This window comes from Colletotrichum karsti (assembly GCF_011947395.1).
Source record: "Colletotrichum karsti strain CkLH20 chromosome Unknown Scaffold44, whole genome shotgun sequence".
NCBI lineage: Eukaryota > Fungi > Ascomycota > Sordariomycetes > Glomerellales > Glomerellaceae > Colletotrichum > Colletotrichum karsti.
In genome coordinates, this window is record NW_024065944.1 from 366,226 (window position 1) to 389,477 (window position 23,252).

At 54.6% G+C, this 23,252-nt stretch overlaps 7 protein-coding genes across 7 annotated transcripts; 1 reads left to right on the top strand and 6 right to left on the bottom strand.

Annotated features, from left to right (window-relative positions):
- Nucleotides 1-2,104: 2,104 nt before the first annotated feature.
- CkaCkLH20_10987 (uncharacterized protein) lies at nt 2,105-3,511 on the bottom strand (the record flags this gene model as incomplete). The annotated part of the gene is made up of 1 exon (XM_038893701.1): nt 2,105-3,511. The coding sequence occupies one exon, from the start codon at nt 3,509-3,511 to the stop codon at nt 2,105-2,107; it is 1,407 nt and encodes a 468-aa protein (XP_038741037.1).
- A 922-nt stretch (nt 3,512-4,433) lies between these two features.
- CkaCkLH20_10988 (uncharacterized protein) lies at nt 4,434-5,697 on the bottom strand (the record flags this gene model as incomplete). The annotated part of the gene is made up of 2 exons (XM_038893702.1): nt 4,434-5,462; nt 5,527-5,697. 2 exons carry the CDS (start codon nt 5,695-5,697, stop codon nt 4,434-4,436), a joined length of 1,200 nt encoding a protein of 399 aa, XP_038741038.1.
- Nucleotides 5,698-8,192: 2,495 nt separating this feature from the next.
- Nucleotides 8,193-10,875, bottom strand: CkaCkLH20_10989 (bifunctional dethiobiotin synthetase adenosylmethionine-8-amino-7-oxononanoate aminotransferase; the record flags this gene model as incomplete). Its single annotated transcript, XM_038893703.1, has 4 exons — nt 8,193-8,982; nt 9,033-10,357; nt 10,431-10,527; nt 10,688-10,875. 4 exons carry the CDS (start codon nt 10,873-10,875, stop codon nt 8,193-8,195), a joined length of 2,400 nt encoding a protein of 799 aa, XP_038741039.1.
- Nucleotides 10,876-11,460: 585 nt separating this feature from the next.
- Nucleotides 11,461-12,927, top strand: CkaCkLH20_10990 (aminotransferase class I and II; the record flags this gene model as incomplete). Its single annotated transcript, XM_038893704.1, has 2 exons — nt 11,461-12,343; nt 12,398-12,927. The coding sequence occupies 2 exons, from the start codon at nt 11,461-11,463 to the stop codon at nt 12,925-12,927; spliced, it is 1,413 nt and encodes a 470-aa protein (XP_038741040.1).
- Nucleotides 12,928-13,123: 196 nt separating this feature from the next.
- Nucleotides 13,124-15,284, bottom strand: CkaCkLH20_10991 (carboxylesterase; the record flags this gene model as incomplete). The annotated part of the gene is made up of 2 exons (XM_038893705.1): nt 13,124-14,995; nt 15,051-15,284. The coding sequence occupies 2 exons, from the start codon at nt 15,282-15,284 to the stop codon at nt 13,124-13,126; spliced, it is 2,106 nt and encodes a 701-aa protein (XP_038741041.1).
- Nucleotides 15,285-16,230: 946 nt separating this feature from the next.
- CkaCkLH20_10992 (uncharacterized protein) lies at nt 16,231-17,770 on the bottom strand (the record flags this gene model as incomplete). The annotated part of the gene is made up of 6 exons (XM_038893706.1): nt 16,231-16,383; nt 16,481-16,596; nt 16,652-17,128; nt 17,182-17,257; nt 17,330-17,492; nt 17,550-17,770. 6 exons carry the CDS (start codon nt 17,768-17,770, stop codon nt 16,231-16,233), a joined length of 1,206 nt encoding a protein of 401 aa, XP_038741042.1.
- Nucleotides 17,771-19,077: 1,307 nt separating this feature from the next.
- Nucleotides 19,078-20,622, bottom strand: CkaCkLH20_10993 (major facilitator superfamily transporter; the record flags this gene model as incomplete). The annotated part of the gene is made up of 4 exons (XM_038893707.1): nt 19,078-19,629; nt 19,695-20,277; nt 20,347-20,380; nt 20,448-20,622. The coding sequence occupies 4 exons, from the start codon at nt 20,620-20,622 to the stop codon at nt 19,078-19,080; spliced, it is 1,344 nt and encodes a 447-aa protein (XP_038741043.1).
- Between the last annotated feature and the right edge of the window lie 2,630 nt (nt 20,623-23,252).

Below are 23,252 nucleotides of genomic sequence, written 5' to 3' on the forward strand. Positions count from 1 at the left end.
CTGCAGTCTTGTGGGGTCGATCTCGAAGTCAAGCTTTGATGCTAAGACGGGCCGTGATATCCGCTTTCTCGTCTCGGAGCCCTCGGAGAGAAAACAGGGCCCTCGACCTAGGCATCTCCACAAGTCTCCCGGCCGACTCGCTCTCGTTGAGCGGCGCAGGGTGGCGGGGGACACACACGCTGTCCGATGAACTCAATACTGGAGACGGAATTCGACGAGGGGGAGCGGAAAGACGGACGATTTGGACGGCAGGACGGCAAACAGGGTCACACTCAGGTAAGGACAGCTAAGCATTTCCATCAAGATAAGGGCGCGCGGGAAGCGGGAGGGACGGCCGGTACTTGGGTTTGGTGTGTCTGCGCCGCACGGGAACAACAGATTAGATTGCAGATCTTTCTTCCTTCCCCCTGATCACTGTGCTTGGCTAAGGCCTGGGGTTTGTTAATTAAAGCGGCTGACGGCCGCCGCGGTAGCCACTCATCACGGAGGCTGGGCTACGCGCCGCGCCGGTCTTCTGTAGTATTATTCTTTTGTGAAGGATCATCAAAGTTGGCGGATGACGGAGCTGGGGCTTGCGTACGTCAGCGACCATGACCTCATCCGTCACATACTCGGGCTGAACTGGCGCATATTTTCTGACCCGAGTAGTACGGCTCTCTCGACGTCGCTTCCGACTCGTTTTTGAGTCCGATTTTATCTTTTAAACTTCAAAAGGACCCTTTGGTGAAGGAACCTTCGCGGACACGGACTTTGGAACCGCGGTTAAGGTAGCAGACTTCAGTCTCTTGCATAGCGCCGACGATCACTGTTCGACAACTCGAAGGACGATCAGCGTGGTTCGGTATCCTCCGGCCTGAACCCTGTCTCTCATCTGCAAGCCATTGTTAACTCCGCTGAATGGTAGTATCCGTACTGGCAGCTATTGGAGCTCGGTATGTCTGATGGAAACTAATCACATCTTTAATTGTAAACATCATCAACCTCGGTAAGTTGAGGTATTTGAAGGAGCACCTATCCACCCACAGCATTGCATCAACTCTACAATATTTCCGGGGGCTTCAATCGCGATTCCAGCGATCCATCCCGCCATCCCGCCATCCCGTCATAAAGCCGCCGGGAATAATCGCGCTCAAAGTCAGCACTAAACCCGCCAAACTCGAAGCTGACGTGCAGGGTCACAGCTTGGCGGGTTTCCGAGACGGGCAAGCAACGGCCGGATACCTTCCTTCGCGGGGCTGCATGTTTGCGCATCAGACCTGCAGAACCCTGTAAATCCGAGGACGCCCTTTTTGAAATACCTACTCTGGCATCTCACCAACTCAACCATTGCGTAACCGGTGTGGTTCCCAGAATACGCATGTGAATCCTCGCAGACAGACAGCCGGCCCACTGCCGACCTCCAGTCCCCGGCTGTGAGAAGATCGATGCGCTGCGGTTACCCTTGCCAACCCTTTGGATACGGACGAAATCCTGTTGTGTTCTTGCTTTCGGCTCCCAGCGCCTGCTGCTATATTCAATTTCACTCGCTTTTACCTATATCTCTTGACAACGTATTGTATCTAAGTATATATCTGCTTATTATATATAGAATTATATCTAGAAACCTCTCTGAATACCACATAAGTAAAGTTTAAACAGCTAAGTTTTCATGGCGATACCCTCATGGCGACTGCTGCTTTGCGACTTTTCTGTGTTCCAAGGACCCAAATACTTGTTAGTTTCGTTGTCCCTGGGGGTGTATATCTGCAGGAGCGGTCACTATTGACAAAATCCATGTTTCGCGGAATATCACAATCTGCAGATGCCTGGCTTGTCCTGCTCACCTCATCCGTAAAATTGGTTGAATTAGTTTAGTAAATATTCTCTAGTTGTCACCCACGCTCCCGGCTCCACGATCACGCGCCGCCGATAGACACCCGTTCGCCCGCCGCCTCCTCCTTGCCCTCATCGCCCCGGGTCGGCTCCAGGCATCACTTTACATGATCAGACTCTCATCATGAGAGCGGCCGCCCCCCCCCCCCCGAGGGTGAACAGCTGGGCAACGGCCTCGCTTGAAGAACCACGGCAAGCTCTTTACCTCGCCGTGCGTGATTCCGCCAGTAGGCTACCGTAAAAGGACTTTGGGCAATGCTGCTTTCCAGGTGTCGAGGTCCTCGCTTTCGGGGTACAACATGAGATCCCCCTTTGGAGCTTGCCTCTTCAAGTCTTCCGGAACGCATATGAAGAGCTCCCACGAAGCGGCATTCGCCTGCAGCTCGCTGGGGTAGATCCCTTCTATATGGCACTCGATCAGGGCGCCCTGGAACGTGCGGATCACGGGCTCGATGGCGAGCGACGTCGGCTCCTTGTCCGGCCTGGACAGGCAGTTGAGGTGCGTCATCGGGTAGAGGTCAATGCCCATCTCGGCCGCGCGCTGCTCCAGGTCCAGCGCGTATTGGGGGTTATGGCTCATGCGCGCCTGCTGGTACGTGATGTAGTGGGGGGTCACGTCCAGGGCGTCGTAGGTGTAGTGGTAGTCGGCGATGATGCAGGCCATGCCGACCGAAAACTTGGTGCTGGGCCTCCGGCGGAGGAGTTCGCGCAGGGTTATCTCCTGGGGTATAAGGGGGTACCAGAACATGGTGGGGATGTCGTTTGCGTCGGGCGTGTCTATGCTGATGCGGGACAGGTCGTTGTTCATGATGAAGCGCGCGTTGATGGCCTGGAGGATGTAGCGGGAGTTCGGGCCCAGGGTCGCGGGGTCCCGGAGAGACCACCACTTGGCAAAGGTCGTGCTGTGGTAGATGCCTCGAATGACGGCGCCCCACTCCTCCGCGACCATGGCCGGGCGCCGGAGGCGGACGTAGCGGTCCAGGTTCCCTTCGTACGCCGCCATGACGATGAGGGGGTCCTTGCGCGTCGTCGGGAGGTCTCGCGGGAGCGGGGACCAGAGGAGGTACTCGAATTGGGCGGGCAGGATCTGGTGATCCATGTTCCGATGGCCGGCGTGCCTACCGCTGGGTCCGATGTCCTCCGTGATGTCAAAGTAGTGAGGATCCCGCATCTCATCAGTAATCTCGGCGTCGTCGTCGCTCAAAAGAGACGCCCGGATAGCAGTGTCGCCGTTCAGACACGCTCCGGGGGTCGGGTCCGACGTGTTGATGGTGCGCGTGTAGTCGTCCATGACGGCGTATCGTACCGCGTGGCTCATGATCTTGTCGAAGATGCGCCGGCTGCCGTCGTTCCCGGCTTCCCTCGCTTCTTCCGCGATGGACACGTCGGGCAAGAGATCGAGCTCGTCGTAAAGGGTGTCGTAGCCGGCCGCGGCGCAGGCGCGGCCGACCTGATACCTCATGTCCGGGTAGCGATGGAACACCTTCCGGTAGGTTTCCTCGCTTGCGATCTCCAGCCATATACAGTACGGCTTGGAGTCGTCGTCTGGCATATCGGGTATGATTTCATCATACATGATGGAGGTGGCGTTGGCCCTGCGAACCCATCTCGGTTCCATATATTCGTCGTCAGAGTCCATTGTGGAAAGACTACAGCTTGCTTCGTGGCTACCCGGTGAAGCGAAGAATGAGCGGAACAAGTATATGGGCGATTGTCAGTATGCGACAAAGGTCCGGGTGGACGACAGACGAGGGGAGAGACAACGGCGCCTAATATATCGCGGGAGACAAAACCGACCAGGATTATAAGGTGAGGCCAATGTGATATGGAGTTTTCTCCTGCCCCACCTGGCACCAACACTGACAGGAAGTATGCAGTATGAATCCATAGGATTGACAAGACAGGGGTAGGGTTGGCCAGCCGTTGGCGATCAAATGAGGGACCTAGGTTGCTTCGACGGTTGTTATGAGTTGTAACCCGAATTACATCACGTAACGCAACTAGAACACTTGAGATACTCATTGATAGCATCGGATTTCAAGCCGACATGTGCTCGTCTTGCTGTGTAAGTCGAATCCCAGGCGGACTTTGACTTTCGTCTTGTACTGGTAGTACGGATCAGCTAGCTTGTCTCCTTTACCATCGAACTCCAAAACAAGAAGAATACTCCACTGTCATCGCGATGTGTACCATTCTCCAGCATTGAAAGGGGGTCGCCCAGATGATGCCAAGCTGTGTTGGCGCTAGAGTGCGGGTCGAGACGAAGCAGACCGTTGCCTGATTTCAATTTCAACCTCATGCGAGACCGCGGCGCAGCTTATCAGGCTTGGCACCAAACTGAATGAGACAATTGCCCGAGTTGCAAGAACTTCAGAGGCAGTTATAATCTTCGCGAAGATATTCGTCAGTGTCGTCAACATGGCCGAGGGCGAGGCACATCCCCTTCATTTGTCGAGACGAAGAGCACGACTGATAGTCGTGGACAGTCTATGGCTTCCCCATAGATGGTCTATTACTTCAAAGTAAAGATGAAAAGTCTTGTTGAGCTACGCCGAGGTTGACTACGGAGTCCCTCCGTTGACAACGGCTTCATATTCGCCCAAACCCAGCAGAGACCGCGCACTCCACCCGGCGAACGCCATGTCTGCCACAACAGGAGCGAAGATGATGATGCCAACAATCTGGCCGAATCCCCAGTTATCCCCGGGGTACTCGTTATCCATGTGCGCCGCCGCTTCAGCCTGGATTCTCCGCAACCGAAAGATGCACCAGAGGATGGGGCTGCCCAGCACAACAGGCAGAAAGAGAAGCATGATCCGGTGGCCATGCCATCCCCTCTGAAGAACATCCTGGGCCCTGGATAAAGCGACCGTTGTCTTTCTCTCTGTCCCGGAGAAGTCGTCGGCATCCCTCCACCGCTTCAGACCGACGCCCATCGCATGCCAAAGCGTGAAAAGGAAGATCAACAGCGAGGCGATAATTTCGCAGACGGCCAGTAGCCAGTGCTCCACGTCCGTGAACCTGTCAATCGACCCGAAACACATATCCTTGACCAAAGCCCACTCCGCCGCCGTGATCAGTGTCTCCCCTCCGCCGCCGCCGCCGCCGCCTTCGCCGATTCGGAGAGGTCCCCAGTTGTGAATGCATTGGGACAAAAAGGGGTAAAAGAACAACGTGACAACAAGACAGAAGAGAATCAAGCGGAAGACGTGCCTCCTCGCATCGTCTCCCGGTTTCCTGTGAAACGAATGCTGTACCGCACTCTCGGGATGAAACATCCTCGCCGGCAGCAGCGCGATGGGATACACCAGCGGAATAACACAGACGACCGCGATAGCCAGCGCGTTCTGGGCTTCGTTGGCGCCGAAGTCGGCAGTCGTCACGCCAAAGTCCTTGTTGACGAGCATGATTATCGTGGCCAGTTCGACGGCGATGGCGAAGTACACGGCGAACTCGAAAAAGGCCTCGAAGCCTCTCTTGGTGACGACCTGGAAGAACTCCCACTTCCGGCCCCTTCTTTGCTGGATGAGCAGCGTGGCGATCGCGAAACAGAAGCCGAGGCAGAGGTCGACTGCGTATCCGATGGATACCTGACGGGCGATGACTGAGCAACACGGCCTTTGGAAATCAGTGCATGTGAGGGGGAATACGGACTCCTATTCCTGAGATGTCAGGGTTGGTCTCGCCCCAAATCGCGAGGCATATCTCAGTCTTGCACACTTCCAAGGCATCTCGGGTGAAGTTCGTCTCATTTTTGACGGCGATGATGTATGTATCGAACTTGGTCAGGAGTCTGAGTTCGCTGCAACGAATTCCGTCCGCCATTGCTGAGTGGTGTGTCGTCTGTAGCTCTTTCGGTGATGGCGACGAAGACACCTGGAGGGATTTTGAGATCAAAAGAAAATTTCGCCTCGGAAAGAGCAAAGATTTGTAGAGCCGCAAGGGAGGAATCTTAAACAATCTCATTGAGATCGCAGCCTTTTCGAATTACCTGGCTGGAATTGCTACCCCCTTAATGTCTGACTACCATCAAAGCCACTCGCTTGTCGTAAGGCAGCCGAGACCGAATGCCAGTCAGACGCATACAAACCACCAGATATTGATGCAAACATATTCACAGGGCTGGATTTTGCGCACCAGCGTTAGCAGTCACCATCCTGGAACACCTTTAACGACTCAGAAAATTACCGAAAGAAGGCAGAGGAAGTCACGTTGATGATCTCTGCGCATACCAGCCGGACTCGGCATCTTTGGGGCTGAATTGCAGCGAAATGTTTCCTGGCATGCTCTGCCGCAGCCTCACGTACATGTTCAATGAACCTCATAATTGACGCACTCGCGCGCCTGGGAAATACGAAGTCTGAACATTACTATCATTTTTGATTCAAAATTATTCACCATGGCTCGCCTAGGCAAAATACTCGACTTTTGCTTCGTAGTCTACATCCTCGCCCCCTTGGCAAAAAGTGCTGGTATACCCGCAACTGTCTCCGTCGAACGGATCACGTCCATCACCGTAGCTGCTCCCACGGCCGCTCCCACGGCCGGAAGACGAGCACTAGGCCAGAATACCTGCGGGCCAGGCTTTACTTGCGCAAGCGATCAGACTTGCACAACCAACCGGGGATACGTAGGATGCTGCGGAGCGGCCAACGACAATGTCTGCTCCATCCATATGGCATGCTATCCTAATAGCTCCCTGCCACCCGTCGCGGGGCGTGTGTCAACGGAACTCATATGGTAAAAGCAATCAGCTCTCGTACGTTCTTACTCGAAGTCTCGCTGACTTCAATCGCTAGCCCAAGCACCGCGCCATACTGCAAAACCCTCTCATGGGCCGATTCTGCAAGACCCGCATACGCTGCTACGGCAGTTACATGTGTTAAAGTGAGGACCACGTCATCAGGGGCCGTACTATCTACGAAGTTGGCATCCTCGCTCAGCGGCGACTTCACGAAAACCGGTGAATTCACGGAAACCCACCATTTCACCTTCACCATGCCCCCCACCGCGACTACGACGTTGAACACAGAAACCACGAAAACTGCGTCTTCCACGACGACCCCTGAACCCCCCAAACCTCCACCGGGGAGCGGGATCATGCAAGGTAGACAGGCTGGTATGTCGACGTCTGGATTAGCAGGCTGACCTGGTGAACGGATAGATCTCACAAAGTCTCAACAAGTTGGCGTAAGTACAGGTTGCGCCGCGGTCGCCTTGATGTTTTTATCGAGCATTGCGTAAGCTTTTCCCCCCTTTTCTTGCCTGAATCTTTCCACGTTTTGGTTTACGCACGGTTTCTATCACTCGGGCCTGCGTTCCATTGTCCCGCGGCGGCCACCGGAGACACCATGCTCACGCCGTCTTAGATATTGTGCTTGTTGGCCCATGCGGAGAAGAAGAAGTTTGGGGCCGGGGCCGGGGCCGGTCGATGCAAGCCGGCCTGAGATGCAGAAATCTCAGGGAGCAAGCATGTCTCCGGACATCACAGAATTCACAGACGATGCTTCGCCAGGAGGGAGTGTGCCAGTGGCTACTGTGAGCCAAGGCGGTGCAGGCACCTTGATCACTGGGCACGGGATGCCTAACCGAGTGACCACGATATGACCTTACTGAGTGGTTGATGCACAGACTCATGTGGCATTGAATCAGAAATTGGCTGAAAGAAGCTGAATGAGAGCCACTACTCAAGGAGAATTCGCTACAAGAGATGAAGAAGAGGAGAGCTGGCGAATGCAGGGAACATGGCTTGAGATCTATATGCCACCCACATGTATTCAAATGAAAGACATGGACATCAGAGAGTAGACTGAGTGGATTTGGGAGGAGGTTGGCCGCTGGGGCCCTTGAGTCTGCTATACCAAAATCCAATAGTTACCCGACATAATCTAACCAAAGTTATAGCAAAAGGATAAGAAAATCAGATGGCATTCAACAAGAATATGAACTCATATCGCATCAGCCTCCATAAAGCCATCCAAGCGCGGCCTCATCGCCGAGGCCGCTCTCAGCTTCTTTCCCCTCATGTGCCCCAGTAGCAGACGGGTGCTGCTGTTGTTGTTGTTGTTGTTGCTGTAGAAGGCGGTGTTTCAATTGAACGGTTGGGAAGTTATTCTTCTACCACAACTCATGTTGCAGTGCATGTGTGTAAAACCCCTCCCGTTTCTTCACGCTCGTCTCAGCCAATTGCAGAAGCTTCAAGGCCGAAATAGCATATCATTAACATGGTGTCAGAACTCATCGACTGTTCTCTTCTCAAGCCTTAATGAAACACTCAACGCAGATTATGGGTCGACGATTCCGACTCCAAGCTGTAAGCTTCAGTTCAAAGCCTTCCGAAGCAGACTCTCCAGTCTCTCCACATCCGTCTGTTTCGTAGTCTGACTGGTCATAACGTAGAGAACGTTTCCAAGCACACGGCTGTGGACGTTCCATCGCTCACCACCATCACCAACACCCCCCTGGAGCAGCGTACTTTGCACATCCGCAGCAGCATTGCTCGAGTACCCAGCACCCTCACTGTCTTCCATGTGGATGGCCAGAACCGAGCCCAAAGCCCAGACTCCCGCAACCCGACCGCTCTGTCTGGAGACCCAGTCAACGAACGGCCGAGACCATACAGACCACACCGCAATATCCTGACCAAGAGCGCCGGTGGCAGCGGGTGCTTTGTTAGTCCACTCGCTGTTCTTCGCCCAGTCCCATTCACCCTGCTTGTCCATCCGCTGCAGCTCCTTCAGCGACTCGATGGCGACCTGGCAACCGACGGCGTGAGCGGTGTAGCTGTGGCCGTGTAGAAGGGCATCACTCTTCTCGTCGCTCTCGAAGGCTCGGAAGATGCTGTCGGACGCTGATGTGGTGCATAGCGGCACGAGGCCACCGGTGAGTAGCTTGGCGTTGCAGATCACGTCCGGGTCGACGTCGAGGAAAGAGGCGGCAGAGAAGCGGCCTAGGCGAGTGAGACCCGTGAAGACCTCGTCGAAGACGACGGGGAGACCGCTCCAAGTGTTGACGTCCGCATCGATTGAGGAGGCAGACCCAGTTGCGGTGCCGAACAGCTCCGGATGTTTCCGTACAACCTTGACGAGAGTGCGTTGGAAGAGCGGGTCTCTGTAGAGTATTAGTCGACTGGTGAAGGGTATTAGAATAGACTGACTTACGCCATAATCATGCCGCCAGCTCCAAGGATAACGGGTTCCATCACCAGAGCACCAAACTTGCGGCCCTGGTCCCGAAGACGTTCCAGGACCTTGACAATGTACGTCTCGTAGGCTTTCTGCTGATCTGCTTGCTCCCTGCCAGTGACGTCGAAGACTTCAGACAAGGTGCTGAACTTTTGGCCATTACCCAGGTCCTTTCTCAAAACCTCGGGAATCTGGACTTCCCACTCGCCATCTTTGCACATAACAAAGGGGTAGTCAAACCAAAAGCCCTTACCCTCGTACCACTCGACCTTCTCGTTGAAGACCGACGGCTCCGTCGAGTCCATGGCGCCCATCGTATCGCCGTGATAGCTGCCCTTCAGACCGAGTATCTCAAGCCTGTCGCTGGCTTCCCAGCCGTACCGCACCCTCGCGGCTCGCAGCCCCATCTTGACGGCGACCTCCATGCCGGTACTGCCGTTGTCGGAGTAAAAGACGCGAGACAGGCGCGGGTTCCGCAGCCCCACGAGGAGATTCTCGGCGAGGGCCAGGGCGGGCTCGTGGACCGCCGAGGCGAACATGACGTGTCCGTAGCGGCCGGCGGCGTACGACGCCGCGAGCGTCAGCTTCGGGTTCGCGTGGCCCAGGCCCTGCGTCCACCACGACGACGACCCGTCGAAGGAGGGTTGCAGCAGGGCCTGGTCATCCGGCGTGCTCCGGCTCTGCGGGACCAGGGTCTGGAAGTTGTCGCCGTGGGCGGAGTCGATGGCCGTGATCTTCTCGGGGGTCAGGTTCTTGTGCTGCGTGAAGGGGTACCAGATGATGTCGTGCGCGTCGCGGGACATGGACTCGAGGCGCGAGATGCGGGCGAGGTGGCGGTCGTGCAGGTGTCGCAGGGTGTCCTTGATCACTCCGCCGGAGCTCACCTCGTCGTAGTACTGAGACAGCGCTTTCGCGTCGACCGCGGCGTCCTCGGCGCGGGCCGGGGGCTGCTCGACGGAGGTGACGGGGATGCCGTGTCCTTTGGCGAAGTAGTCGGTCAGGTAGGAGTAATTCTGGTACTGGTCGTCACGGAAGAGGAGAATCGATTCGACGTCGTAGCCGCGGAGCTTGAGCGACTCGAACGCGGAGATGGTCTGCGAGATGCCGCCGAGTTTCGAGTCGCCGATGAAAACGACGGGGATCCGGAGTGGGGCGTAGAGGTCGGCCTGCGGGGTCCCGGACGGAGCCGGCGAGTGCACGCCGCCGGCCGTTTCGACGAAAAGCCACCCGGGCCCTTCGGCGACGGTGCGGGACGCGCAGTCGTACAACTTCTTCAAAACTTCTCCATCGGACGGTGTTGGCTGCCAAAAAAAGAAGGATGTTTCAGCAACGGAACGGTTGTCATGTTGCATTGGCTAAAATTAGCATACTCACCTGTTTCGACACCTGAGCGGCGAGATGTGGACTCGCGGGGATCTCAAACTGAAACAGCGTCGTCTTGTTGACTCCGGTCGTGAACCTCCCGATGTGCCTAACAAAGGTGAGTTAGTCAAAAGCGAACTTTCATCGAGATTGACGCTATTGCCATTCTATTTCCAGAATTAGTTGAGATGGCCAGTGTGCAGATAGACGAGAAAAGAAAAAAACCGGGGTGATCCGTTGAGGAGTTGAGTGAGGGTGGGAACTTACACGCATCATCGGCTTCAGACAACGGGCCCGTCGAGACGGGCTTCAGGAAGGACGTCTGCTCATTCGGCCACAGCTTGCGGGCCGCGTTGCACAAAACCGTGGAGAAAATCGTCTTTCCGACGTCGGTATTGGCGCCGTAGATCTGGTATGCTCTGAGAGAGCGCCAGAGCAGGGCGCCGACGGGTGCCATTGAGGGCGTCGGTCAATGCCAAAAGCCCATCAAAGACAAAAGACGGTCAGTCGCGGCTGAAAGCAAGTGCAGCAAGACCAATTGATGAGTTCCCGAGTCCCGTTTGCTGTCAGCGCAGCAAGCAAGTCGCCTGAAATGAGTGGAAGAAGAGGTGTCTCAACACGGCAGCTCCGTGGAGCCCGTGGCAATGGGGGAAAAAGGAGGAGACGGGGCGGGGTACGGAGTTGCTGCTGCGGCATTTGTTGCGCCGAGAAATGGGGCAGCGCAGCGGCTATCAAAGGGGGAAAAAAAGGAAAACTTGTTGAGTTTGTGACTGTGTGTCACTTACTCAGGAGGAGGAGGAGGAGTCACCAAATTGGATTTCTCAACGGTGCGGCCCGGTTGACAGCGGCGGTGGGGTTGAGCTTGCATGGATCTCGCATTCGCGCTATTGAGATCTACTCCGGATGTAAGGGGAAAATTCCCTCGTCTCTCAACTCTCGAATGCCGAGGTTGTTTGTTTGCTCGATGCGGTGGTCCCCTCTTTTTGACACAATTGACATTTCCCGCAAGGAGAGAACCCCAACCAAACTCGTATCTCAAACCATGCCGGCAAGCGACCGGTTGGACGGCGTTTTCGCGGCGCTCCTGGCCCGCCGGGAGGCCAAAAGCCAGCTCCGGCGGCTGACGCTCGTCCCGCCCGGCAGCGCCGACTTCTCGTCCAACGCCTACCTCTCGCTGTCGACCCACCCGGAGATCCAGCGCCGGTACCTCGCCCGCATCCAGGCCCACCTTGACCCGGCCGGCGGTGGTCTGCGGGACCGCGGCGCCCACGCCCACGCCCCGGCTCTGCTCGGGTCCGGGGGGTCTCGACTATTGGACGGTAACATGGCGCTTGCAGAGTCGTTAGAAAGCAAGATCGCCGCTTTCCACGGCCACTCGGCGGGTTTGCTCTTCAATTCGGGATTCGACGCCAACGTTGGCCTGTTCAGCTGCGTCCCGCAGCCCGGAGACGTCATCGTGTACGACGAGCTCATCCATGCCAGCGTGCATGATGGGATGAAGATGTGCCGGGCCTCGAGGAAGATTGCGTTTGCACATAACGCCGTCGAACCAAATGAAATCACTGCGGATGGCCGAGTCTGGAACGAGGCGGCGGATAGTCATAGAGGAAACCGCAGCTTGAGCGAAGTACTCTCGGCAGTGCTGGCCGGCAGAGAAGGGAGGGATATAAGAGAGGGACACAGTAATGTGTTCGTTGCCGTCGAGGGGGTTTATAGCATGGATGGAGACGTTGCGCCCTTGAAAGAAATCGTCGAGTGCGTCGAAAGGCTATTGCCGCAGGGGAATGGCTTGATTATTGTGGATGAGGCCCATTCAACAGGTCTCTTGGGCGAAAAGGGCCGGGGACTGGTTTGTGAGCTAGGCCTGGAAGACAGAGTTTGGGCACGAGTCCACACGTTCGGGAAAGCCATGAGTTGCGCCGGAGGTAGGTTGCCATTCTTGATGAACATTTGTGCACCCATTTACTGACAGTTCGCAGCAATTGTTCTATGCTCACAACTAACTCGCTCATACCTCATTAACTATGCGCGAAGCCTCATCTACACCACTGCGATGCCGTATACATCACTCGCCAGCATACAAACTACATATGACTTCATCATGAGTGGCCAGTCTGAGCCGCTACTTCGTCACTTGTGGTCTCTCATTGACCGCACACATCAACTGCTTCTGGACATCTGCAGCCAGCATCAACCCGAGCCGGCCCTCCTAAGCCTCACGCCTGGAAAACCCAAGTCGCCGATTATACCCCTGTTTACGTCCAATCCGCGAGGTTTGGCGCAGTACTGTCAAGAACGGGGCTTCATGATCCGCCCGATCGTTGCACCCACGGTTCCGAAGGGCAGCGAGCGGGTGAGGATATGCCTCCACGCCGGAAATAGTGTTGAACAGGTTGAGGGGCTGGTTTCCGTCATTGAAAGCTGGCTTGTGGCCCAGATGAGTCAGGCTGAGAACGAGGCTCAGAGGTTCGAGGCGACGGCGATTGCAGGGTTGAAGTCCAGGCTTTGATGGACTTACGGCGTTCGAACTGAGATACTAGACGGAATAAAAGGAAAAAGAGCATAAGACATATTGAACAAACATACGAAATGAACCGAAGGTCGGCATGTCAAAAGAGTATTTACGAAAGTTTATTAGAGACAAGCTGTCTCACATATTCTCCAAAATTCGAGCCTCAAACGCGGCGCGCCCCTGACTAATTATCTCAAGCCAAGAGGAACTGACCCAAGCACACAACGACTATGGACGTCCACATCCATGTAAGCCCGTGGGCAGTTTCGGTTGCTGAGCTTCTGCCGGGAGGAAGAGTGACTGGAGGCGTGGAGTTACCTCTGCCGCCGCCGCCGCCAGCAGTACCGTTTCCTCTCCCCTTTCCTCCGCCAGGCATCGTGCTGTTGCCCTTGCCCTTACCTCCTTTGCCTTTGCCTTTTCCTCCGCCGGTCTCAGTGCCATTGCCTTTCGCGCCTCCGTGTTCGCCCTTGCCCTTGCCCTTACCCTTTCCACCTTCTCCGTTGCCTGTGCTGTTGCCCTTGCCTTTACCCTTGCCTCCTCCATGTCCCTTCTCAGTTCCATTCTTCTTGGTCTCCATCTCCATCTGGAATCGAGCGAGCGCGCCATCCAGACCATTGGCAGACGTGACCTGAGCTGGAGGCTTGGGTGGCGTCGCTTGTGAGTTGACCCTCTTCAACTCTACGCTGGCCTTTTGAGCATCCGTCGCAGGAGTTTCGATGAAGGGGATCATGGGAGCGAGTGTTGCGCAGTTGTCTTGCTGAGCGATGGGCATTCCCTCCATCGTACCAGTGTTGTTCTGGAACAAGAGTCTCTGCTTGCCATCAACAGTCCACACCTGCCATTCCGGCATGCCTGCCTGGATCTTGGCAGCATTGGGGTCAAGAGTGCGGATGAAGCTGGCCCAGTACGCCTGAGTCAACGGCACGATGGGTGCGTTGGTCGTCGAGTAACTCTTGGGCGGAGCGCCGTCGGTGTTGTTGGGGCCGAAGACACCGTTCAACTCGACGGTGTGATAGGCACCAAAGCCCAGAGCCTCCTGCTCGTCGTCGATGGGGCCGTAACGGTAGTTGAATGTCTTCACACCGTCACGAGCCTGCGCATCCTGGAAGATCTTGGTGATGCAGTGCGCTCTGAAGTCACCGTGGGCGGTCGCAAGCTGACGCCACAACTTGCCGGACTTCGGGAATACAGGCTGCTGGACATCGAGATAGGTTTGTTGGAGAAGAGCCAGAGACGCATTGCTGAGAGACTGGGTGGCTTGGTTGTTGATCGTCTTGAGAGCGTCAGCGGTGTTGTCAGTACTCTGCGGCACGTTCTTGGTTCCTTCGTCAGTGCAAGTGCCGGCGATGGTTGGGACCTTGAGGTATTTGCCCTCAGCGAATCGTTGCAGAGTAGGAGCCTTGACGAGGTCGCCGTCGAGGTTGGGGTTGAACTGGCACTCTTCCGTCTGCAAAGCCTTCGCATCGAGACCGCGGAGACAGGCAAGAGAATCCGCCTGCTTATTGCAGCCGGTAGCGTTCGTCAAGCAGTTGTACTGTTCTTGGCCCTGTTCAAGCGTACGGACAGTCGCGACCGAGACCGACTCCATGATGGCACCCTTGATCAGGCCCGGGTCGTTGTCCCCGAACGCGGCGAGGAGGAGGGCGACGGACGTCGCGCCGGCGGAGTCTCCCACAGCCACCATCTGATCGGGGTTTCCCCCGAAAGCCGCGGCGTGCTGCTTGAGCCATTTCAGGCCCTGGATCTGGTCCTTCAAACCGTTGTTCATGCTCGCGCCCGCCTGCACCTCCTTGCTCTGCAAGAAGCCGTACGGCCCGACGCGGTAGTTGACCTGGACGACGAGCATGTTTCCGAACCTGGCCAGGTCGCTGCCGTTGAAGTTCGCGTTGGAGAGGGACTGGAAGCCTCCGCCTTGGATGAAGTACATGACCGGCAACTTCGATTCCGGGGTCGCGTTGGACGGCGCGAAGATGTTGACGAACAGGCAGTCCTCGTCCGTGGTGAAGCGCTTGTTGGGCTTCATGGTGAAGTCCGACGCACTACGGGCCAGGCATATTGGGCGAAACTATGGGATAGTCAGTTCAAGAGTCAATACGCAGAGCCAACTGTGGAAGTCTAACCTGGGAGTTGTCGACGACGTCGGTTGTGTTGGGAGGATCAACAGGAGCGGCAAATCGAAGCTGGCCCGTCGGCGGCGCCGCAAAGCGAACCCCGAGCCATCGGGTCGCACCACTTGGCTCCGCGACGCCCTGGAGTTTAGTATAGCCAAGGTCGACGAGCGGGTCAACCGCCTGGACCTGGCCGACGATGGCGGCCGAGAGAAGAGAAACGAAGGATTGAGTTGAGAAACGCATTATTACAGATAGAGAACGACTAAAAAGGAAATAATAAATAGTACGGTGTACCAGACGGTCATACCAACAACGAACGGGCTCAACATCGTCTGAAAGAGATTAATTGCGGCGTCCTGTCATCTGTTATACAGCATGCCACTCTCGACCCAGCACGACGAGATGGACCGGGTTATTCTTGACTCGGGCTGCGACCGTCTGCGCCCCCGGACGGCGAGTTGAAGGGCGCGTCCCGCGGGCCCTACGGACTTCTTTCTGGGGCGTCGCGGGGGGTTTCAGACGGGTTTGATGCCATTTGTCGTGAGGTCTCGTTCCAGACACCAAACTCAATAGGACGGGGAGGCCGGGATCCCCGGACGATGATTTTCGTCAAGCGGTAGCGAAATGTGATTGGGACGAGTGCCGCGTTTGCCCCCCTTGGGGAAGTGCAGTACTACTTTACCCGCAGAATAGACTTTCGTCCCAAGTCGCCCTGCGTCGATTGCTCTCGTCATGGTGGTCGTCTCTCTCTCCGGTTGATATCTCATAAGACGAACGCTCCCCTGGTCGGGGGTTTCACGTGGGCAGGTATTGCCCAGTCAGGCAATGTCATGCAACCATGTCAGGTCGCATCGCATTATGCCACGCCGACAGATCGGACTGACAAGATCCATGGGCCATCCTCCGCGCCTTATGGTACGCGCCTTGGTCGAAGGCCGTCCGTCGGATCTTTCCTTGGAAGTTGGGGGGGAAGATCCCAGGTTTTGGTCTGAAGTCGAAGTGGCTGAGGAGACGATGACTTTCGGGTGCTCTCAACTCCAGTCGTTAGTACCACATAGCGTGGAAGTTTGCTGTATGTGCTTCTATTTACAGCTCTAGCTTGAATATGTACAGCGAATGAAGATTGAAAAACAGATGCTCTGCTTCTACTGTAGTCGAGCTTCAGCTGTTTGGTCTGAACTACGCACGATCACTCGTAGACGTAGCAGAACGGTCCTCCGACTGTGCTCATCAGGTCCCCGAGCCTCGCGGGTCCACCGAGGGGTGAAATATCGAGAGTATCGTCCACGGTGACGTTTCGGCTTGGCGGGTTGTTTTGCAGCGTTTCGGTGCCGAAAGCCTCCTTCAAACAGGCCAGGGTCAGTTCGAATTCGATGAAACTTCATTACGCGCAGCTCCTTCGTTGGAGAATCGGGAAAACCAAATGAGGAAAGACATACCTGTCGGTTGGCGAAGTCCTGCATCTGCCAAATCCAGTAGATGCGGTCGACCTGGGCATGGTGGAGGTAGAAGGCCGGCTCGCCGGGCGAGATGAACGGATCCGAACCGGGATCACCTGGTATTATTTAGTATTACTACCCTCCACGACGGGACGAGTTCTGATTCCTTACCGCCAATGGTGTAATGTCCGCCGCCGTGAACTCCGAGCTCGACACCGGGCACGTAGCGGTCGTCGCCCTGCATGACGGCCTGGAACCACTCGACGTTGTCGTTCTCCAGGACGAGGCTGGTGACGTTGCGGAACGAGTTGTACCGCTGGGCGATGTGCTTGTTGAGGTCGCGTCTCAGGCAGCGGGGGTGGTCGTCCGTGGGCCTCTCGGTCGAGTTGAAGGTCGGCGAGCCGTACTGCCAGAGGAGCCGGGGGCCGACGTGGACCGTCATGTCGGCGAACGGGCCGCTCTCGACGCAGCCGCCGCCGGAGCCGGGCTGGAGCTTCACGGTGGTGTTGGACCGCGACTGGAGGATCTGCATCCCCTCGTGGGGGATGAAGGCTCCGTTGCCGCCCATGGAGGTCTCGGACCCGTCGAATACCGGGGACGCGGCCGGGTCGTTGACGTCGAGACTCCAATCCCAGTAGGGGAAGATTCCTGTTCAGCCAACGAATCAGATTAATCATCGGATGGCCTGACTAGGGACCTACCCTGATATCCACAGACGGAACGCAGCTTCTGCTCATACGTCCATGTGAAGAAGCGGTGCCACAGGAGGAAGTTCGCCTGTCATACGAAGGTATTAGTAATCCATGAGTCTTGCTTGTTAATGGAAGAAAGAAGTTTCACGCTACTTACCGTAACGTGAATTCGCGATGTCTGGTTGAGATGTATCAATACGAAGTCATCGTAGCCGGACTTCGCAGCGGGAAGCTCAACGGGGTCAAGCAAGCTAGGAGAGGCCTGGAGGCATTGGACCGCCGCAACGAAAGACTTTCGGTCTTCGACGGACAGCTTTCTCCTGCAATTCGTACTCAGTAAGCTGCTGAAGAACAACGATGTAAACTGTATTTCTTACCACTCCCTTCGCACTTGAACCTTCTCGGGAGAGCAGGTGGAGTTGAGACCCGAGCCCGAGTTCAACGCCCGAGCAGCTCTGAGGGCATCAGCGCTCAGCTGGGACAGGGCTTCGCCGTTGTCGATCGCGGCCTGAGAGAAGTTGTAGGAGCCAGGAGCAGCACTCGTGACGGCGGCTTGGGCCGCCACGAGGAGCCACAGGCAGTGCTTGAGGACCGCCATGATGTCAGAGTCGCTTCTTCGGATGAACCGCCAAAAAGCCAAGACTGCACACGCGAACTCTGCGCTCCCTCTGAATCTGAATAGTAATCGCAGCTGACTACATGAGCTTTATGTTCATTCTGGTTCTTGAGAAGCCATCCGAAGACGGCAGCCTGCCGGTTGATCTTGCCAGGTTCTTTCACTGGAGCATTTCAGGGATGGTTCTGCTCGGTTAGGGCCTTTTATCCAGCCCTGTGAGGACATCGTGAGCCTGACATTGGCCAGTCTGATCAGAAGGCCATCCGAGCCAGGTTTCCGGGTTCCATGTAGATGGATCGGGAAGCCTAAGCTGCCTTGGTCAAATGTTGTTCAATGGGGCCCATGGTGCAAAGTTGGTCCGAACGAGGATGCATCATGCCGTGTCTAATTGGGGCATCTCCAAAGCCAAGACGTCGTCGTGCCAATCGTGACGGGTTAGTTGGAGGAGCCTTAATCTAATTTGGCTATCGATATCAAAGTTAAATTTGGTATCGCCACATGGGGCCCATACGTAGCTTGTTAAAAACAACCACATCCTCGTTCTCGGCTGCTGAATGTCAGCAATGACAAAACCACGCTAGACTACGGCGCTCCACGGGTCCTGACTTCACACACTGGGAGTGACTTGAAATCCATATTTTGATCTCTAAAGACGTATATTGTCACCGCTTATTGCTGGTCCTATCTTCAGCCTGCCAGGTTTGTTTTGGAGTGGATCCATCACGAGTCAGACGCAGTTATCATATAGGGTCGACCAAGGAGTTGAGCTTCGGCACTTGACTTCACCTTTGTTGACGGGAAATCAAGGAAGCCGGATTGATTCGGTAGCTTGGAGCAGCTTGGAGAGTTTTTGTTTCCCTGAGTTGATAGGAACATGTGTATGCCTCTGGAGTTGTAAAGCGGCATTGGCCTCGAACAGAAGTTGACGTATCTTGACGTCGAAGACCATCCTGTTGGCCCCCGCAGGACGGTCTGAATTTTTCGGGATCAGCAGATCTGATAAGATGCTCGCTGGGGCTTGTGGAGTTGACTTCGCTCAAATCCCGATGATCTTCGCGACAGGCCGGGGTTTTGTGTCCCTAAACCAAGGACAGGCTGTGGACTTCGCTTGACGAGTCACATAATTCTCGTGTAATACCCAGTCCTGACAAAAAGGGAAAAGAATACACGAGATCGATGACATTTCTGCGCCAGAGCGAAAGATCGTGATTCGGTGCCTGGTCATGATATGCATTACCCTAAAACCATTACAATTACAAACTCCGCCCATGCAAGCGTACACATACATGCTAGATTTTTGTGAACCACCCTTCGCCCTTTTTCTTCGTCTTGACTATCCGCGCCAGTGCCAGGAAGAAAGTCCCGACCATGAGGCAACTGGCCGCATACGCCTGGGCGCCGTAGTATCGACCGCCGCTGGCGGTGATGATCGCTCCCGCTATGGGCGGCCCGGTCAACACCGCAAAGCTGACAATCGTGAAGATCATTCCGATCCGCGTGCCCTGCTTGCTCGGATCCGTCGTCAGGGCGCTGACGCCCGCGGGGAACAGGGCCTGCACCGCGTTTCCCACGATGCCGAAGATGACGCTCCAGGCGTAGAGGCCCGCTGGGGACTTGACGGCGATCCAGCAGTACGTCAGAACGCCGGAGAGGAAGGCCATCGGGGTGAAGACCGTGATGGTGCCGACTTTGTCAGCGAACCAGTTGGGGCCCAGGCGTCCGACGAAACCGATTCCGTTGAGAATCAAGAGTAGGTTGAGGGAGTCTGGATAGGAGAAGCCGAGTTCGTCTCGACTGAACGAGGCGGCGTAGTAGAAGGCGAAGTAGACTCCCATGAAAGACTGGCAGGCGGGTCTGGTCAATACATTGTGCGCAGATATTGTTTGTGGATTTTCGGTTGACTTACGAAGAACCCCCCGGCGGCATAGAAGGAGTATTCTAGCTCCTTGAAGGCTGTCAAGTCCACCATCTGGGCCTTTTTCCGTGGCGGCAGTCGAGGCTTCAAGAAGATGAAGCCGATGGTCAGAGTAGCGAGCTGAATGAAGCCCAGGGTACGCATCGCCCAGGGGAAGCCGACCTGAGGCAGCATCTGGCGGATCGTACTAGGAAAGACCAAGCCGCCAGAAGCACTACCTACGGCCGCAATCCCAATCGCGAGAGCTCGTTTCTTGTCAAAGTACGTGGACAGCACCGCCAACGTCGGACAGAACGCAAGACCGTTGCCCAGACCGACACAGACACCGTGGGAAAGAAGGAGCTGCCAGTACTGCGTGCACCATGAGGTTGCGAAGATTCCAAGCAAGATGAGGAAACAGCCACAGAGGTACAGAGGTCGAAAGTAGCCTGCGTCGGTAAATCGTCCGGAAAATGCGCCGACGAAGAAGAGTAAGAAGACTTGGATGGAACCGATCCAAGCCACGTCTGAAGGTGGCCGCTGGAGCAGTTCGACATAATATGTTTGGAAGACTCCCCAGGAGTTGATGAAGCCCCTGTGATGGCAATGTTAATCTTCACGTTCGTGGTAATTGAACATTCACGAGTGATGAGACCGAACGTACCATGTATCCATGAAGATGAAATGAGCAGCCATTGCTGTATCGAAGGAAAACAATTAGCTTTGCAGTTTTGGCAAATGAATCTAATCCATGATCGCACTTACCTGCCATCCAAGCAGCGTAACCGCCATCGGGTGGAGGGCCAGGTTGTTTTGTTGGTACTGATGTAATTCGACTCAATACACGACCGACGCGGCTTTCTGGGACCGCTGCTTCTGCGTCCACGACACCATCGTTCCGCGACGAGTCCGATCTCGTCTCTTTGTCCGCGCTATCCATTCCAGCGGTTTGCGCGTCTCGCGTTGTCGTTGACGGATGTTTTCTGGTGGCGTCATACAATTCGCGACAATCGGGAACGTTTTCCGGTGTGCTTCATTGAAAGCTCGACGTCGTTTCACTATGTTGCTGAGTGAGTTGAGTGAGTTGTCTTGAGCTTCGAATGCGTCTTGGCGGGTCCTTTGCTTATGTTGTCATTCTTTCAAGTTTTGAACTACCGCTTACCGAGGTTGGTAGGACTGCAAGGGCTAAGAGAAATAAGTCATACTTGATGATTGCATCCCCCGCTCGGTCTGTTCCGCGTTAGTCATCTTGTCGCGAAGCGCGAAAGACAAACCCCGGCTTTTCAAATCCCTTACGTGAATGATTTATGGTCTCGGCCCGGTACCGGTCGGTGGACCAACCAGATGCCGACGAGCTACCGTTTGGTCCACATTTGACCGGGAATAGCCCGGAGTCAAGCGGCGCCAGCGGGAAACTATCCGCTCTTCCGACTTGAGTTTCCTTTGTCAACAATAAATCCGTCATGTTTAAGCTTACAATAACGACTCTTAAAGTTCTTATATTCTTCAGCAAGTTTTCCAAAGTTTGGTTGTAACTTAGTGAAGCTGTAAGAAAGTATCATGAGCCACAGCTGTTAAACGCCATGTTCGAAGCTGCAAAAAGCTAAATGCACGGCTTTTGAACAGAATATACAGATGTGTATTTCTTTGCCGAAATCTCAGTGTTCAACCCAGATGATTGCATGTGCGGTTTGACATGAGCATCTGTCATGGCGGCCATGCTCCCGCCTAGTTTCGCGTCAGCAATTGTTGATTAGTGTGTCACATGTCACCGTTTAACGACGCTGGACTTTGACTCAGTTGTGTCACCAGACCCGAAATCGCAGACTTTCCGCGGAGAAACGGAGGCGACTAGTCATAGTGTCAAATTCATCGGACCCAACAAAGTTGTCAAGCCAAGGGCGCAACACTTCATGTTTTCCTTTTTTATTTCCCATAACACCCGCACCATAAAGGGAATCAATTAATAAAAAGACAACAAGAAAAACAGAAGTAGTAGCAGTATGTAATGATAGATTGAAGTAATTCTTCTTCCAAATTTCATTTATCACATCATCTCTTGATACGCAGGCTACACCAGCAATGCATACTGAAACCTAAATTGTCCTGGTTTAATTACCTCATTCAACTTTCTTGTTACTTCCTAGGAGACTCAGTTGCGCTGTCTGTGTCAATTAGCTACATAAGATAGTACTTTGTGGAATAACGGCCACTAGCAACTGCAGTAGGCCTGGTAAATATCAAGTTCATTTTTTTGGTATTCTGAAGCAACTGGAAAAGAACATTATGGGAGACTTCGATCATATCAAAGCACAGTTTGTTGTATTCGTTCGCTTTCGTCTGTTCTCGAGTGTTCATCTAGGCATCATAAATGTCTTCAATGTTGGCTTATCACCGGCGGTTACTTGTCAGGACGATGGAAGTAATAGTTTTTAGACGATCTAGACCATGTGAAATTGCAAAAAAGAAGCTGGCATGAATGAACTGGAATAGCTGTATTCAGGAACATGTCAATACGCCTTATTGAAACTCCGGACGGTCACGTTACCCCTCAGCACAATAACACATTCTATTGCGTTGCGTTACTGAAGTCACTCAAGCAACGACTGTCTGTGAAATATCTTCGAGGCCGACTGAGAAATTGTCTTTGGAGTTGAATGGCAATTTTACGCAATGTCGCTTCTGCTTGTTAGATTTATGCCCTAAACAGAATTTTTACGCAAAAGACCGTTCGTTGTCTTAGCTCATTACGTTATGCGACAAGAAAGCCGTTCTAATTGTGATTTTCTATGTCTATTCTGAATTTGAGGCTATTTGATTACCCTGGTATGAAACTCATATCGAGCTTTGATGAGATTTGCACATTAAGTTCCGGCAGCTTTGAGTCGGAGCCGGGAACTCGGTCTAGAACCGGGGGCCGGCTGACGGTGCGGGTCCCGGAGACATGCATTCCATCCCCCGAGTCCTAACACAACGCCAACCGAAAACGGACATGCGTATTTCTCAGTTTCGCAAAAAAGTGCCTGAGGAACATGTTGGCTTCAACCCCCGCAGGAAGTATTTAATTCGCCCACACATCCGCCCACGCGAACAAGTTAGGTACCAACAAGACAGATAAGATACTCTAGTTCGAACCCGACCTTCACGACATTGCGTGATGCAGCAGGGGTTCCCGAACGGGAAACACGTGTTCCAGAGCTTCTCATTGGTCCGGTTAACTAAGAACACAAGTCACTAAAAGCTGTGATTGGCCTGTTCAACGAAGGATCGTAATCCTTGAACGCCGAGTTCAATAGTTTTCGGTATCCTCCGTCGGTTTTTGTCTACGGGTGGAGTTGTTCATCTCAGGGGTCTTGAAGGGATTCATATCCCACGCCGAGTCACATGCGTCCACTCTGAACGTCAAACCACCCGCCGCCCGCGCCAGTCGGCTGCATCTCTGAGTCTTTTCGCGCGTCCTGTTGTCTCGTACATTGCCCGATTTGAACAAAGAGTTTCCTCCAGTCACCTGTTTCAGAGGGTTCTTCAGAAGATGGATGCCAACAAGTCCACGCCGGGCCCAACCTTGAT